We start from the raw sequence: 17,692 nt of genomic DNA on the forward strand, positions 1-17,692 counted from the left end.
AGGTATGCTGTTTAAATGATGCATGTATCCTAAGAGTCCGGAAGCTGCGTCAAAGCCACGATCTAGTCCCCAGGACTTGAGCGCAGCTTTGACGCAGCTTTCAGACTCTTAGGACACATGCATCATTTAAACAGCATACCTCCAAAGTGACCCAAAGCAGCTTTATTTTGGCAGTCTGTATGGAGCCTAAAAAAAACTTTTTAAAACCCAGAAAAAGCTTCCTAGACTCTTTTGTTTGTTAATCTGTCAAATTTCATTACTTCTGCATATCATAAAATTTACATTGTATCGCCACATTATATATTTTAAGAATCTTAAGTATTTACTCATTATTACATTTCAGTCCAAGCTAATTACAAATTCCTTATCCCATTCCCTTTTTAAGTAATTTTACAAAGAATCCCATTGTACTTTAAACTTGTCTATTGATTTACCTTTTAACGTTTGTGTCAATTTATCAGTTTCCATATAATCATACAACTTCAAAAGACATTCCTTTATACTCAGACATTCAATTTTTCCCTATTTACTTGGTATATAACATCCAAGCGGTTGTTGTCATATACAATATAAGTTTACCATATTTTCTTTCTAATTTCCCATTTGTGACCGTGCCTAGCAAACATGTTAGGATATGCATTCTTTTCAATATTCAAGATTCTTATAACCTGACAAAGAATTGACTTCCAATATCTTTTGGCCCTCTTGCATGATTACCGAATATGATAAAAAGTACCTAATTCCTTGTTACATTTCCAGCATCTGTTTTTGGTATTTTTATTCATTTTGGCCAATTTATATACCACCTATATTGCATCTTGGATAACTTTTCTTTCAAATTATAATTCAGAGTGTATTTAATTCTTTTAAACCATGTTTTTCCCCCACTGTTCTATTTTTAAAGGCTGTAAACCCACCTATTTTTTCTGTCTTCTTGTAAGGAAGGCAATACATAAATATCATCTACTTCTTCTCTTCTTATTTCTGAAAGGCTAGGGAATTCAGCAGTACTGAAAAAATAATGCAAACATAATTAGCAAAAATACAGTATTGAAAATCAGAAATGCACATATATACTCAGGGGGTATGTTCTTGCCTCTTGCCTGCCAAAGCACTTTTGATAGCTTGCCGTTTCAGGAAAGTTTTCAAAAGTTTTTCTGTAGTTTTCTTGGAGTCTGTGGCTGCAACTTCTTTCCGCTGTCTTCGCCTAGCCTGCAAAAACATGCAGAAAAAGCCATTTATATGATGTTATATGATTAAATGACTTCTATTCATGCATATAATACATACATACATATATACCTACAAAACAGTACATATATATTTAGGTAATATATTTTCAGATAGTGGTATTTCAGATTACTCTTCTATTAGAGTATTTGTTACATTAATGAGAAATTACTCCATAATCTATTAGCATTAACAAACATGAGGCAGAAAGAGTAGATGCATGAAATGCCATAATTGAAAAAGGGGTTCAATTTCCTTCTCAAAAAGTAAGGGCCGGAACAAACTGAGGGCTGGCTTCCTGGTGGCTTGGGGCATGGCATACGCATGACACATGCCCCCAAACTGGAGGGAAGCTGCAATGAAGCCACCCAGTCATTTATATGGTGGCAACTTTTCAGCGCACGAGCAGCACTGTGTTTAGTCGCCACAGGAGCACTGAAAAGCCGCAGCAACTGTAGAAAGGGTGCCCTTTTCCCAGGGCTAAAAGGAGTGGCATTTTGTTGCTTCTTTTTGCACAGAGAAAAAGCCAGATTGGGGCCACAGCCCTGATCCAACACTTAAAGGGGCATGCCGTCTGTTTCAGCCCTTACACTTCTTTTCCGTGTTCTGATGTAACCGGTAAGATCCAACTCATTTAGTGCAATCCTATGCTTTCTTGGTTGGGCAAGGAACAGGGAATTCAAAATGACTTATTTCTGAGAATACATGAATACAATTGCAGTGTAAATAATAAACCTCCAGTGTCTTACCAGAGTCTGCATCTTCAAAAGGGGTGCTTCTCCATCAAAAACAAAAACAGGGCGGATCCGAAAGAACAAAAGTTTACAAAGTCGATGGAACAAAGTGAGGAGATGGGCATTGGGAATAGAATTTCCGTGACGGTCCCTTGCTCCTTTAACAGCTTGATTCAACCAAATGCTGATATCTTAGGAAAGCACTCATAGGAAGTAAACTGGAGAAAATGGTCACAAACAAGCAATACATCTCAAGCATGCCAGTCATCTATGCCTGCTACTTACTGTATATACTCTACTATATGTCGACCTCACGTATAAGTCAACAGTAGGTTTTGGGGCCAAAATTATGGATTTTGATATGACCCATAGATAAGTTGAGGGTAAAACTTAGAGGCATGTAACAAAGGATGTAAATGATGATGCAAAGGAAAATGATGCCAAAGAATGTAGAACATTTTGGCAGGCATAACTATTTGAGCTCATCGTAAAGGCTGGATGGAGAGAGTAGAGGGGATCTTTTTGGTGCTCCCAGGATGGACTAAGCTTTCGCCTTTTACCACTCTATTCAGAGAAAGGGGATGGTTCCTTTTATTTATATATATACACACACACACACATATAGAGAGAAAGAGAGATCGAGGAAGTACAGTAATGACATTGACCCATGGATAAATCAACCCATGTTTTGGGGTCAAATTTTGGACTAAAATTTCTAGACAACGTGACTATATACAGTACATTGCCTGCATGTGACGAAATGGGGTCTAGCCCATGAAAGGAAACACTCTTATGCTTAAGGCTGGGAATCCTGTGGCCCCTGACATTGTTGGGCTCAAATTCCCATCAGCCTAGATACCCTGGCTAATAGTGAAGAATGATGGAAGCTGCCATTAATGAACATTTTGAGGGCCATAGGTTCCTCAGGACTAGTTTAACAGGTTCCACGGACAGCAGTATCAGGGCCACTACTCATGCCTTGGTTAGGGAGGTGATCTGTCCAAATCCTAGAACCCTGCTCCAGGAGTAGAAGATGAGAAATGCTTTGGAGAAGGTTTAGGGAGGGATGCAGGAGGGGGAGAAAGACTTTTTCCCAACACAGCTCAAGATTTAGCACAGTGCCACAGCAAACAACTCAATGACTTTCAAATCTCAGATAGTACAGAGTTTGTAAGACACTCAAGCAAACTTAACATCTTTATTGCTTTTTTTAAACAGCTGAACAGGAAAGATTAATTTTACCTTTTAAAATCAATTTAAAAAGAAAACAGCATATGGGCAAAGGGCTGCAAAAACAGAAATGTTTGTTAAAACAGAAATGTTTGTTAAATGAAACCTATTCATCATTTCTGCCAAATTTAAGAATCATGCTGGACAAGATCAAAGGCTAACATAATCCAGCATTCTGTTACTTACAGGAACCAGATGTGAGCACTAAGTTAAATGCTTTCAGGGAATGCTTGAACAGTGTTGGCACAATGACTCTATGTTCTGCCAACCCACTCATGGATTGGGGGTACAGTGGTGCCTCGGGTTACGAAAGTAATTCGTTCCGCGGCCGCTTTCGTAACCCGAAAAGCCTTCGTAAGCCGAACTGCCATAGGCGCTAATGGGGAAAAGCCGCGATTCCGTGCGAAAAAGCCGAAAAAATCACCAAAAGTTTTTTCGTAACCCGAAAAAACATTCGTAACCCGGAACAATAATTCCCTATGGGATTTTTTCGTATCCCGAAAATTTCGTAACCTGGGTATTTCGTATCCCGAGGTACCACTGTACCTGTCAGGAAACTGCTCAGTAAATGCTGTTTGGGAAGGCTCATATAAAGGTCAGGTCCATGCCATCTGAAAGATTATACTGCCCCACATGAGCCAACTGAGATTTTGAGATCTTCAGCAGCAGGTCCTTCTCTTAGTCCCAGAACCTTCACAGATATATCCAGTGGGAACACAGGAAAGGTCTGCTCTCATATTCTGGAACTCCTTTCATAGAGAGGCTAGATTGGACCCTTCCAGAGTTTTTTCAATGGCACGTACAGATCTTCTTTGTCAGCAGGGCATTGGGAACTGACCATTTATGGGGAAAGGGTTTTTAATAATGTGCTCAACTGCCTATATATAATGCATGGATATGCTTTCAGATTGCTTTGTTTATTGATTCTTTAATTTTATTATATATTTTTCATGCTGACAGTCATGTGAACTTTTTTTGTCTTATCTGTCTTAATTTTTAGAAGTCCCCTTGAGTCCCAGGACTGGGGAAAAGACAGGATATAAGTAAATACAGTCATCATCATCTCATCCTTATCACCACCATCATAAATTTGCCAGATATTAACACAGTTAAATTTCATTTTTAAGGATACCAACAGCAAGGATCTTCCCTTCCAGAGATTCTGGGTTTATAGGTCTTCCAGAGCACTCCAACAGCTTCCAAAGCCCTTGAACACCCATCTTTTACTAAGGAATTTAAAGGAATGAGAATAAAACAACATTGGAAGGTCATACTTAAATGAGCCTTGCTGTAAAGAAAAAATGTGCACAAAAATCATTTGTAGCTCCTTATTTTATTAATTACTATCTTTTACTGTATCCCATAATGTGCTGAGCACTCCATCAGAACATTAAATAACAGATTTATTATGCAAATAAGAAACATAGTCCGGATCAGCAAAAAGCTTCAATAGCAATAATAAAGGCAACTTTTTAACTTTCAGAGAGAATATACATTGAAAATTCAGGCCACTCCCATGTTTCTCCAATTAAATCACAAGATGAGATCAGGAGAATACAAAAATTACAGTCTCGGCATTATTTTCAGTTGTTAATTACAAGCTAGGTTGTTATCACAGAAACAAGCACCTCTGAGCACTTGCACAGTCATTTACTGATAGGAACCAGGAACATGTCCTCAGCATTCCCAACATTTAGGTTCTAAAATGCAGATTAAAAAAAGGCATAACATTCATCCCAAAATGTATCATCCGCCCAGAACAGACAGGCCTTTCTCGGGGCAGCACGCCCACATGCCCCTCAACCCTAGCACATGACGAGGGCATAACAATGGCACCGCCCTCTATACATGTTGTTTTTTAACAGCCAACTTAAACAAAACAGGCTTTTGGATAGTCTGGGAGACACTGCTATGTCACCAGCTACCTAGTTCTTCATTTTATGAGGGAAACAGGAATGGGTGTGCATGTCACAACCGGTCCCCTTATCCCTGTTTGTAGCCACGCTACAGAATTAAAGTTCTGGTGCCACTTTTAATTGTCATGGCTGTGAAATCCTGGGATCTGTAGTTTGGTGAGATATTCAGCCTGGTCTATCAGAGAGCTCTGGTGCCTCAACAAACTACAAATCCCAGAATCCTGTCCAATAGAGTTGTGTCAGTTAACGTGGTGTCAAACTGCTTTAATTCAGCAGTGGGTTTACACCCTGTGTCTCCAGTTTTTGTTTCCATGTTTTATTCTCCACATCTAAGAAGAGGACCCAAAACCTCTCTGCTAAGTATATGCTGCTTGAGTTTAAAAGAGCATTAAAGACCAATCTCTTCCAGCAGGCTTATCCAGATGATTTTTGAACTGTGAATTTTGAACGATGGATTTTAAATGTGGATGGTTTCGATACGGTGATATCTTATTTGTCTTTTTAAACTTGATGTGTTTTAAACTGGTGGATTTTAAATTATGTTTTTGATTAATTGTTGTTGTCCCCCACCACAAACCATGGGAGAAGTGGGTAAGAGCTAATTATTATTAGTAGTAGTAATAGTAGTACTAGTGGCAGTTATACCATTTCTAGTTTCCAGTTTTTAAAAAAATATAAATGTGGTACTTCTTCTGAAAAATCCTCAAGAGCCATCCTAGGCTAGTGCTTTGGTAGCATAATGTAGACCAGTAATTCACCCATGAAATGCTTCAGGTTTTCTAAGTACCTGAGACTGAGCTCCCTTGAACTAAAGCTATGCAGCTCCCTGGGTTAACCCTGGCTCCATTTCCCACTCCTCTTGCAGACTGAGGTAAACTTTTTCTATCATGAAAAGAGTCGAGGAGCAGAGAGGCCTGTCCTTTTAGCTCTTCCTGCTCTGGAAAGCGCAACATCCATTAATGGCTCCAAGTGGACGTCTCCTGAAAAGAACAAACAAATATAATATTAATAAGGTATTAATTATAACACCTGGACTCTTTGGCCGAGGGAGAGGGGAGAAAGGATATGGAAACCAGTTGACTATATATATATATATATATATATAGAGAGAGAGAGAGAGAGAGAGTCATATTAAATATATTATTTATATATTATTTAAATACTTTAAGATATATATATATATATATATAATCATTTAAGTCATATTAAATATATGATTTAAGTCATATTAAATATATTATTTATACATTATCTAAATATATTATATAAGTCTTAAATAATATAGTTAAATAATATATAAATAATATATTTACTATGACTTAATAAATATTATTAAGTGTGTGTGTGTGTATATATATATATATATATATATATATACACATACTATATATACACACACACACTTAATAAATAAATATATGTGTGTGTGTGTGTATACACACACAAATACATACATACATATATATATATCCATGGGGGTCGCGCAGAGCGGAGGAAAGACTGACCAGGCTCAGCCTCACCTACTTCCGGCTGCTGGCGCCGCCATCTTGGGACGAGCTTAAGCGACCCAAAGTGCACATGCACCTCGTAGCGTGAAGCGCGCGCTGCCTGCTGGGAAATGTAGTCCCACGGCCTCTCCCTCAATTCGTCGACCTTTCTCCGAGTTGACCAATGGGAGCCGCGAATGTCAGCAGCGCGTGACCCCTCTGTCCCCGCCCTTCGGGCTTCATTGCACTCCTCTTCTGTCTTCTGGTTCTGCTAACTGAGGCTCAAAAGCCGTGTCAGTACCAAGGCGCCATTTTCAAAAGATAACCTTGGTGAAAAACACACTGCAGAAATTATCCAGTTCGATGCCGCTTTAACTGCCCTGGCTCAGGGTTGGGGATCCTGGGAACTGTAGTTTATTGTGGCACTAGAGCCCTCTGACAGAGAAGGCTCAATGTCTCACGAAACACTAATCCCCTGAATTCTCTAGCACTGAGCCAGAGGGCAGTTAAAGCGGACTCAAACTGGATTATTTCTGCAGTGTGTTTTGGACCTATGTCTCTGAAGACCAGAGTTCGAATCCCGCCTCAGTCAGCCATGTAAACCCACTGGGTGACCTTGAGCAAGTCACACTCTCTCAGCCTCAGAGGATGATGATAAATTTCCAAAAGATTAAGACAGTTTACAGATTTACATAAACACATACATGCATAAACAATTTACACAAGCAATACATAAAATACCTAGACAGTACATAACATACACAAACTAAAAGTCCAACCTTCGTCCCTTAGCTAAAATGCAATCGTCAAATTACAATTTAATTCATTAAGTATTAAAAATAAAATAAGCAAATTATTATTGTTGTTGTTATTTTAAATAGTCAAGCATAGGAGGGGCATTTGGGGTGAACTACATTGAAACTTGTCAAGAAAGCCTTGTGACAGGGTTTCCATATGTGAGAAGTGACTTGAAGGCACACAACCACAACAGGATGCAGCCCCTTCCTCTATCTCTGTTGCACCACATATGTAGGTCAAACTGCATTAATTCTGCAGCCTGGGAGACGAGGATTCAAATCCCCACTAGGCATCCTCCTTTTCCAGGATATGTCCTCCATTTCATCTCATTTCATTCCAGAAAGACATTCCAAAATGTCCTCCATTTTGAGCATCTCTAAGAAGCAGCGCTGTGTACATTTACAGTGCTATAGAAATAAACTATAATAATAATAATAATAAGTATGAATTTATATCTATATGAGTGCTCTTAGCTTTTATTTGGTCGTGTCCTACGTTCGTCTGGAAGGTCCTACGTTTCGTGGTGCCTTGCCCTCCTTTGCGGTCGTGACATTATTAACCTTTATTTTCATTATTAAACGTTATTTATAAAGCGCTGTAAATTTGCACATCTGGTCATCCTGCCATTGGGTGACCTTGGGCAAGTCACACTCTCTCAGCCTCAGGATGGTAATGGCAGTCCTTTTACTGCCCCCTATTTCTCTCCTAGTCCGCTCACTTAATAAGTGATTCAGAGATGAGCTCCCAGTATCATTATTCCTTAAAATTTTTAATATTTTTGGCGGCATGCTTTTGATGTTGTTACTTATAAATTACTTCAATCCACTCCTTTGTAAAAATGAAGAAATTTAACTTTTATTTACAGAACTTAAGTTAATATCCTTTTTCAGTTGGTTCTCAAATCTTGTTATAATGTGTGCATCACTTCACTTGTTACAAACTTTGTTCCAGTTCCCTCACTGACTTGGGAGACTATCTCATGGGATGCAGTCATATTTCATTTTAAAACCAGTGTTATTGCACACAGCCACAGCCAGGTGAATGCAACCTGTTTGCAGCCTGGATCCCAGCCACACTTATCCAGCAGCTTTTCAAAAATGGGAGCTTGCAGTTTATGAAAAGCTGCAGGACAAGCGTGGGTGGGATCTGGGCTGCATACAGGTTGCAGGTGCCTGGCCGCAGCTTCATGCACTAACACCCACTTTTAAAATTAAATGTAACCATATCCCGTTAGAGATAAGTCGCTTTAAATACAACACAATGATCTCCTTGGTTTCTATCTGAAACTGTGGTCTGTTAGACTGTCAAAATAAAGCTGCTTCGGGTCTCTTTGGAGATATGCTGTTTAAATGATGCATGCATCCTAAGAATCCAGATGCTGCACCAAAGCTGCACTCCAGTGCTTAGGAATGGAGTGTGGCTTTGGCGCGACTTTCGGACTCTTAGGACCCATGCATCATTTAAACAGCACACCTCCAAAGAGACCGGAAGCAGCTTTATTTTGACAGTCTATAACAGGCCTGTGTTTTATTTCTCTAAACACATGATCCAATAAACCAATTTCATCGGGAATATAAATCCTGTGAAAGTCTGGCTCAGTTCACAAATAGCATTCCTGCAGAACAAGGAAGGTATGAGCCGCCATCACCTTGAACTAGGTCTTCACTTCTCAAAGAACGTGACACACTCCCTCTTTCAATGGCTGCTCCCCCTTTTTATAGCCGCTCACCCTCCACCTTTGTGCCAGTCTGTTTCCGAGTGGCTCTTATGAACATTCCACTTTGCCAGTGACTCCCCACATATGGGTTTCCACAAAGGTCTAAACCAGGGTGGGCAACCATTGGGTGTTAGAGGACCAACACTGTCTTCCCCAGGAGAGCTTGCAAAACTGGACAAAAGAACTTCAAATAAAATATACCTCAAACACCTTATAGGGGACAGGGGCATTTTTGCCAAATTTTAGATCCTCTCCAGGATGTTTTAATCCCTTTTTTTAGCTGACATTACCTGGAACTAAGCTTTTGGATGTCTTGCATTTATAATTTAGGCCTTTCCTGGGCCTAAAACAGCCCAGGGCAAAAGAAATCACTACAAAGTAGAGGTATTTGGGGACAAAGCAAAATGATGTTTTGCACTCTGTGGGGTCCTGGATTATGCATGTGACCTCCTGACAGTACTTTTCCCACCCCACTTCCCTGTAAGTGTATAAATTTTGAATGCAATGCGTATGTTTAAAAACCTATCATAGCAGGTATACTTAGTTCATGATTGATTTCTCAACATTTTGTGCTGGATTGTGCAGAAGATAGTTCTCTAAATTCTTTATAATCCATTATTGCAAGACTCTGTTACCAAAATCATGTTTAGCTCATAAAGTAAAATGTTACCTCTCATCTTTAGAAAGCGAAGATATTGCTGCAGTTTTCATCAAGTGTAAGTATGCTGTATACACAACACACACACACACATATAATATGGTACTTCTTTTCCTTTAAACTATAATTTAAGTCATGCATGGCACACAATTACGTGTATGCCAAGATGCAGAACAATTTTCCTTACTAACATAAGCAGAAGCATGACGAAATTTCATTTCTAGTTCTTCCATAGTCTACTGTTTACTATTTCTCTGTCCTGCAGAAGACACAGTCCAAGAAGCACAGATGCAGCATTTCTATCAGCATGAAAAGAAGGTAAAACTGAGACAGTAAACACAGGTAGTAAAAACACAAAGTGATTTGAGCCTTTTTATGTAACCTACATTCCTTTATGCCTACTTGGTTCCTCATTTGGCCAACATAAGAGACATGTCACTTTAAATATCCGCATTGGATGCCAAGTGAGTTCTGTGCAAACCAAATACATTAAGAGTGGGTATATGAACAATTTGGGGGTTTGCCCAAAATTTTGTTAAAACATATACAAGTGTCCAAACAAGAATATTTTTTTTGGAAAGGAAATAACTTTTTCAAAGTCTCTTATTTTTGAGTAAGAGAGATACAAATCTAAAAAATTACAAGACAAGATGATACTTTTTAAGTTTTTTAATGAGAACATATTATACTTTCAAATAAAGCTACTTGACATTATCATTTGAAAAAAATACAAACAGTGTTCTGGCCAAAGAGGTATATCACTGCGGCTGCCAGTGTATTTCGGCACTTAAAGCATCTCCCTTATTAACAGTGAAACAGTTAAAGGGTGATGTGGAAAGGATCCAGAAAGCACAAGAGGAACCAAAATGCAGGTGCAGCCCAACATAACATCATTGGGTTAATAAAGAAAAGGAATTTGTTTAAAAGCAGCCTGTAAGAAGTGAAATAATTCAGATTGCACTGAAAGGTGCTAGAGGAGTATACACTCGGCAGTGGAATATTTTTCTTCCTCCCTGCAAAAGGAGCAAGCAGGTACCGCAGCTTTCCAGGGCTTGCTATAGGCTTGCCACTTACAACAGCTAACAAAGATCTCAATGCAATATAAGTTGTACAGAGCAATGTTCCAATAAATAAATTAAACATTACTAAATAATTATACATGCTTTTTGCATTTGGTATTTTGTAAGTTTTGAACTGGACCATGATGTCCTTTATTGCATTTCTGAAAATCCTTAAAAACAAATATTTTTTACCTTTAAGACTATTCTACAACTGGAGTTTCAAAAACTGTTTTAGAAAGTGACAAAATCTCATGCTTTATCTCGTGTGTTATTTATTCTCTTTATCAGTTCCCACCCACCACTGGTTTTACCCTAGATTAGTTCTGGTTTCACATTTTGCAAAACGTCAACTGCCAATTATACTGGATTGTAAGTATAGAATATTCTGTGCTTATGTTTGAGTTAAAATCTCTCATTATCCCCAATATAACTATCCACACATATAATGCAACCAGCATTCCAATGACCGCATTCTGTATTGACATTTCTATCCATTCCATACTCTGTGTGCAATAAAAATTTCCCATATCTTAATATATCTACAATACAGCACTTGCAAAAATCATTATTTTCAGTCATTTGCATCATAATCTGTGTAACTCTGAAAACCACTGTTTCGCCTTTCATGAAGATGAGACAACTTCTTCCAGACAGACTCCTGGTGGAAACTAGCACTAAAAGATCTACCCAGGCGCCCATGAGGCTTCTTGGAGATATTGTCTTCACTCTCAGATTTGGCTATACCCTGTGTCTGTGAGTGGGACTGTAAGTCTTGTTTAGTGTTTCTAAATGGAAAGTTCCATGGACCAAACCTTTGCCAGTTAAGCCTCTGAAGAGCAATGATGCAATGCAGGTTTCCTCCTACCTAGAATACAAAACAAAAGGTTTTACATCTTTGACTCATATACTCCCAGATTAGCAGTAGAGAAACATTTGGGGAAAGTTCTATTTTTGCTACCTAAACACTTTAATCTGTTTCCCCTTTGCTGCACTTTCCATTTAATATCTTCCTTTCCAGCTCTTTTTGGCCCACAAGGAGGAGCTTTTGCATCTCCTTCCTGACTTGCCATTGTGTGATACGTGTTGCTATAATGCTGCATGTTCTTTCAGCTACACATGGCAGTCAGGGATAACATCAACTTTAATTTGTCATTATGTTCTTACAGGACAGTTTCACAGTAAAAGCCCTAACAAAGAATATTGTGTAATATCAGCTTTTACCTTTAAATAGAAGCCTGAAAGGAGACTTGTGGTTGATTAATAACTTGAGCTAACCATTTTTTCAAGAACAAGATAAAAGACCAGGATGAGTTTGCCAAAGGAGAATTAGTTTGACTTATTTCTTTGGAACACCCATTGATTTGGTTTCTTTCATTTCAATAATGTCTCTTATTCATTCTCTCCTTCTTGAAAGATAAACCAGCAGAAGTGGGGAAGAGAAAGTAATCTGTATCTGGTTTTTGTTTGTTTGTAGATGTGTATGCATGTGTTTGTGTATCTGTGAATATGAGTTTGTATTATGGTTTTAAATATTTATTAGTTTAAAAAAAGAGTGGCCAAGATTCAAAAATATCTATTATCACAGCTCGGTTTTTACGTAAAGATATACAGTCAAGAGTTAGATATGTGGGGTCAATTGGGGTAAATTGAGAAGGTGATGAAGGACTATGGTATGAGATGCTTCATATTCAGTTTTATTACTTGTTGATTTTATTGGCTACAACAGAGTAAAACAGTTACCCTTGATTACTCTGGATGTGATTTTTAGCAAGCGCTACACCTCCAGAGAAATAAGATACATTAAGAAATGTATTAGTTACATAGACGTATTTTCATAATGAATTTGCAACAGTTCTTTTTATTTAGCTCAGAGAGAAAGCTAATTGCATTAGAAATAAATGCACTACTATCAGTGCATTTGTCACGTCCTGCACTTGGGGTGAAACTGACCACCCAAAAGGGTGGATTGAGGCCGCCACAGAGTTGCTCACCCTGGAGCCACAGCAAACAGATGTGCGCAGCCCCAGTCTGCCTTGCCACCATGGTCCCGGACAGTGCTCCTTTTCAGATCAGCTTTTCTCAGTTGGGTCGGCTTTAGGTAGCTCCAGGGCATGAGTCATGTTCGCCATACTCCCCGCCTGGAAGCAGGCTTCTAATGCCCCTCTGTTTTGCTCCTTAGTTTTTCTTTACTAGTTAAGTGCACATTGATTAATTTTCCCATCTTCAACATTAGTCATATAGCAAACTTCCTCACAGCTAAATCCAAAGGCAAACTGTTTTAGTGGATAACATAAATACTACTTCCAGACAAACATTCCACTCTGCATTAATACAAAACCATCATACCTTCTTTGTCTTTCGATACTGAATACCTCTTTCCAAGTGCCTAATATCTAGGTATTCTGGATTTTGAGTGTTTAAGTCAGTTACAATGTCTGCCCACCTACACAGAAAGACAGAAAACAGTTCGCACATTGAAAGCAGAGCTAGAACGGCAAGTACACAACACAGTGCAACAACTGAACTAGTAGTTTTTTTATATTCTGGAAGTATTTGGTATTCAGAGAACAAATACAAGTTTAAATAGAGGCATCCTGTACAACATGTGACAAGCACTGTACTATGGGATAGGATGCAGGTGAAATGCAAGCTACTTAGTTACATTTTTTTACAGCAGTACTGCTTGTGTGGGGTAGTGGTTTGAACACTGGACTACTACTCTTAGACCAGAGTTCGAATCCCCATTCAGCCATGGAAACACACTGGTTAACCTTGGGCAAGTTACACGCTCTCAGTCTCAGAGGAAGGCAGAGGCACCCCTCTCCCCAAACAAATCTTACAAAAAAACCTGTGAAAGTGTCACCTTCGAGTTGGCAGTAGTCAGAAACTAGTTGAAGGCACGTAACAATAACAACAAACTGTGACTCAAAATGGTGATAGAGAAGTCAGAGAAGAAAATATAAATATTAATGTGCATGCTGTAAAACTGTTCATGCTGCTAAATTTCTTAATAATCAGACAGATGTAAGGGGTGTGCTAACTTACTTTTTGCAATGAATTGTGGGGTGCTTCCTGCTTGGTTCTCCAATGAGTATCCAATGTTCTACTTCTTGCTGCAAGAGGCGCCCTCTAGTGCACAAAAGGCATATGTGCATTTACCATGTTAAGACACTATGAATAAAACTTCAACATCTTATCCAAAGACTCATATAGCATCAGTAACATGTCAAAACCCTTACTTGTATGCCTTGCTAGGTTTTATTGGGGTTGCTTCAAATCCAATTGGACAAAAATAATGATTTTGGCAATGGTAGATGTAGGCTATGGATTCATCTCGTAGTCCTTGTGTTAGTTTTGCCAATGCTCCTGAAGCTGCAAATTAAATATATATATATAAAGCAACTGAAAAGTGGGTTAGTCTGCATTAAAAAGCATATGTCAGATTTCATCACTCCTGGGGGGGAATTCTTTTATAACAGTACCTACAAGATCTCGGTTACTGCAAGATCTCAGGCAATTTATGAATATGTGTTATACACCATTATCAAAAAATGTTGACATAAAAGCAAGAGATTTTAAAATATCCATGGCTTAATAAAAAACATTACTAAAGTACTGCTATTACAGTCAAATAAAACAGTTCCCTATATTCTGCCATAATGTATTTGCCCAACCAGAAAAGTTTGATGTCACTTCCAGAATCTGCTCTAGATCACCAGCTAAAATAAGAGAAGCATTAGTGTGGCTCTCTCCTTTCTACTTAGTCATTCAAGCCTCCTGCTATACCTGAAAGCTGATGTGCAGCACATATGAAGAGTCTGCTTAGCACAGCAGATCAGAGGGAGTTCAGATGACAGTGCAGACAAAATGAAAAGGGGAGCCACAACTGCCTATTCTCCTATTTCCACAATAGACACTACTTACAAGATCAAAGCATGCAAAGTGATAGCATCCCTTCAAGAATGTTTCCCCTCAAGAAGGCACAGGCTGCAAGATCCTAGAGTTACATATTGTTTGTCTTATGCTGTTTCTTTCCCATTCTCTCCTATTCTATTGTTCCGTCTGCTTTTGTGAGAGCTAAATTTAGTTACTCACCACTCTCTCCAGCTGTCTTATACTTCCCATGAGGTTTATAGAGAAAGTATGAACATCCTTTTACATGGAAGTGATCATTGATTTGTCTGAACCATCTGAAAAACACAGTACAGTACTGAAATCTTCATTAAACACAAACACATCAATGCACATTAAGACGCTCTGCCTTATTTCTTCCTTAAATAATGCAAAGACATGAAATACTGTTACGTTCACAACATGTTCTAATGAAATATGTAGGGCTTTTTCCACTTACAACATAATCATGTATGTGGCTCAGAAATAAGGCCCACTAAATTCAATGGTTCTCAGTTTTCCCTGAGATGGGTGGGTATAGTTTTGAGGCCTTAATATATGTCTGAAGAGTAATAAAGGCAAGAATACTATTTAAAATACTGTTGTGATGCATACATTTAACTTAATGAAACAGCATAAGATATTATAAGAGAACCATTTTACCTCATTAATGTAGTATTTCCAGTAAATGGACCAAATCGAATGTCTTCAAAAGGAGGTTGAAAGCCCAATATGTGCAATGCTTCTTCTTGAGTAATAGGTGGTAAACTGGTTTTAAAAACATGAGAAAGGTTTTTTTTAAATGAGCAAGCATTCAGGCAAATAAATATTAAGCACACATATTAAGATATAAGCCCACCGAATCTAACGGGACTTACTCTCAAATGAAAATATTTAAAAATACATTGTAGAAAGACTTACTTTCCAGCTCCCATTGTGCTATACAGGAAATTCCAGCAGGAGACTAAAGACGAAATCCCACAGGAAGTCTTATACTGTGGCCGACTTATGCAGTGCCTTTAAAAACACAAACACATAATTTATGTACATATGCCATGCTTCCATTTACTATTATTTAAACACAAATACAGGAAAACAATATATTTTACTTTTAAAGAAAAAAGGGTTAGAAGTATTCATCTCTGGGCTCTCAAAACTTATTTCACTTATACTAGCCAGAAAGTAAAGATACAAGTTTAACTGTGAAATTACTTCACAACAGAACAGGTGGTTTCTTCCAAGAAAGCAACAGACACTCCCACTCCCAAACACATACCATCTTAAGTAACAGCTTAGTATGTAGAGAGCTCTTGTAGCACCTTTGAGATTAACTGAAATAAATTTCTTTCTTTCTTTCAGTTAGTTTCAAAGGTGCCACAAGATCTCTCTATGTACTGATTCTACAGACTAAGATGGCTATATCTTTCAAGTAACAGCTTAGTAACCAGTGGGGCAGCAATATAGCATAATCAAACTTCAGATGCTTCTTGGCAAATATTGCAGTCTCTCTAAAACATATAACCTGAACTAGCAAATCCTTTAAGAACAGCAGTGGTTTCTACAGTTTTATTGCTGTAATTTTGGCCTGATACAGACAGGCCAAAATAAAACTGCTTCAAGTCACTTTGAAGGTATGCTGTTTGAACGAAAAATGCGTCCTAAAAAGTCCAGAAGCCGCACCAAAGCCATGCTCCAGTCCTAAAGACTGGAGTGTAGCTTTGATGCAGCTTCTAGACTCTTAGGATGCATGCATCATTGAAACACCATACCTCCAAAGTGACCTGAAGCAGCTTTATTTTGGCCTGTCTGTATAGGGCCTTTGTTTCCTGAATATACAGCCATCATGTAGGATTTTATATGCTCTCAAAACTCTGCCCCAATAAACCACATAAAGGCAAATAACAAAGGATCCAAAGATAATTCAACTTATAGAGCTATGCCAAATATGTGATCCTCCCTGGAAGTGGGGAGCAGAACAGCACTCGCTGGAATCATCATTCTTCCTTCAAAGCGCAGGAAGGATCTCACCACACATTGTGTGCCATTCCTCAGAAAAGTGACTACCTGGTACAGCCTATAGCCTCCTATTCTCTTACATCAGAGAGTGGATACAACCTGCAGAGAGGCAGGAAAGTGTCCATTCTGAACACTCAAGGTTTTAGGTGGTTGTTATTTATTGTTCGTCTTAGTGTTTTGGGTCTTTTAGTCTCCAGCATGCAGCAAGAGCACAGCCATGTTGAGGAGCAGAGCTTGAAAATATACACACAAAATTGTAATGCAGCTAAACCCAGCAGCCCTGTAACGGGTGCATCTCCTATGAGCTGAATAATATTCCGACTCTAACAGTATAGTTGCAACTTGAATTTTTCAAAAAGACATTCAAAATTTTCAGCTTTTGACAATCAAAATTGTTCATAGTATTAGTATCTTGAAAACTACCATCTCCGTAGATCTAACACTTTGCGTTGTTTCACATCTTCAAGGGCGTAATGTTGTGGACACTCTCGGTATAGTTTACTCTTTTTGTCTACAGACATTTTCTTGCTTCCTTGCTTCTTCATGTGGCCTGTAATATATGTTCAGTAAATAATTTCTGAAAATCTAGTATTCTTAAAAATGCATTTTATAGAGAATTATATTTCCAACAAAGTGGTTCTAAAATTTGTATTCTTGCTTTAATTTAACACAAATGCCATAATTCAGAATCTGGATTTCATGTTTTTCATTTATAAAGGTAAAACAGACATTGACCATCTGAATCTTTACCCAGAGATTTTATTGTACCTGCTTGATTCTTCAGATCTGGAGATGAATCACTGAATTCAGACTTATCAATTTCCCATGCCAGTGGAAGTTTTCCCAGGCTACTGGCCAAACTTTCCAGGTTAGTATCTTCATTGTAAACTATGTCTGACGTGTCAGTTCGAACACCAATAAAACCAGGAGAATTGTTTCCGACACTTAAGGCAG

The 17,692-nt window shown here is 38.4% G+C and overlaps 2 protein-coding genes across 2 annotated transcripts in view; both read right to left on the reverse strand.

Annotated features, from left to right (window-relative positions):
• LOC121925015 (DNA excision repair protein ERCC-5-like) overlaps positions 1 to 6,731 on the reverse strand; it is a 30,893-nt gene extending 24,162 nt beyond the window's left edge. Inside the window, 6 exon segments of the mRNA XM_042456698.1 lie at positions 918 to 1,010; positions 1,097 to 1,212; positions 1,980 to 2,155; positions 4,327 to 4,420; positions 5,898 to 6,090; positions 6,631 to 6,731. Of these exon segments, the coding sequence (XP_042312632.1) occupies positions 918 to 1,010; positions 1,097 to 1,212; positions 1,980 to 2,155; positions 4,327 to 4,414 (473 nt within the window). The 5' untranslated portion in view covers positions 4,415 to 4,420; positions 5,898 to 6,090; positions 6,631 to 6,731.
• A 3,693-nt stretch (positions 6,732 to 10,424) lies between these two features.
• Positions 10,425 to 17,692, reverse strand: part of BIVM (basic, immunoglobulin-like variable motif containing) — a 53,293-nt gene continuing 46,025 nt past the window's right edge. Inside the window, 9 exon segments of the mRNA XM_042456699.1 lie at positions 10,425 to 11,696; positions 13,178 to 13,274; positions 13,877 to 13,960; positions 14,071 to 14,203; positions 14,927 to 15,021; positions 15,386 to 15,490; positions 15,644 to 15,739; positions 17,162 to 17,288; positions 17,507 to 17,692. Coding sequence (XP_042312633.1) covers positions 11,403 to 11,696; positions 13,178 to 13,274; positions 13,877 to 13,960; positions 14,071 to 14,203; positions 14,927 to 15,021; positions 15,386 to 15,490; positions 15,644 to 15,739; positions 17,162 to 17,288; positions 17,507 to 17,692 — 1,217 coding nt within the window. The 3' untranslated portion in view covers positions 10,425 to 11,402.

The sequence above is a fragment of the Sceloporus undulatus genome, chromosome 3 (genome assembly GCF_019175285.1).
Source record: "Sceloporus undulatus isolate JIND9_A2432 ecotype Alabama chromosome 3, SceUnd_v1.1, whole genome shotgun sequence".
In the NCBI taxonomy this organism is placed as follows: domain Eukaryota; kingdom Metazoa; phylum Chordata; class Lepidosauria; order Squamata; family Phrynosomatidae; genus Sceloporus; species Sceloporus undulatus.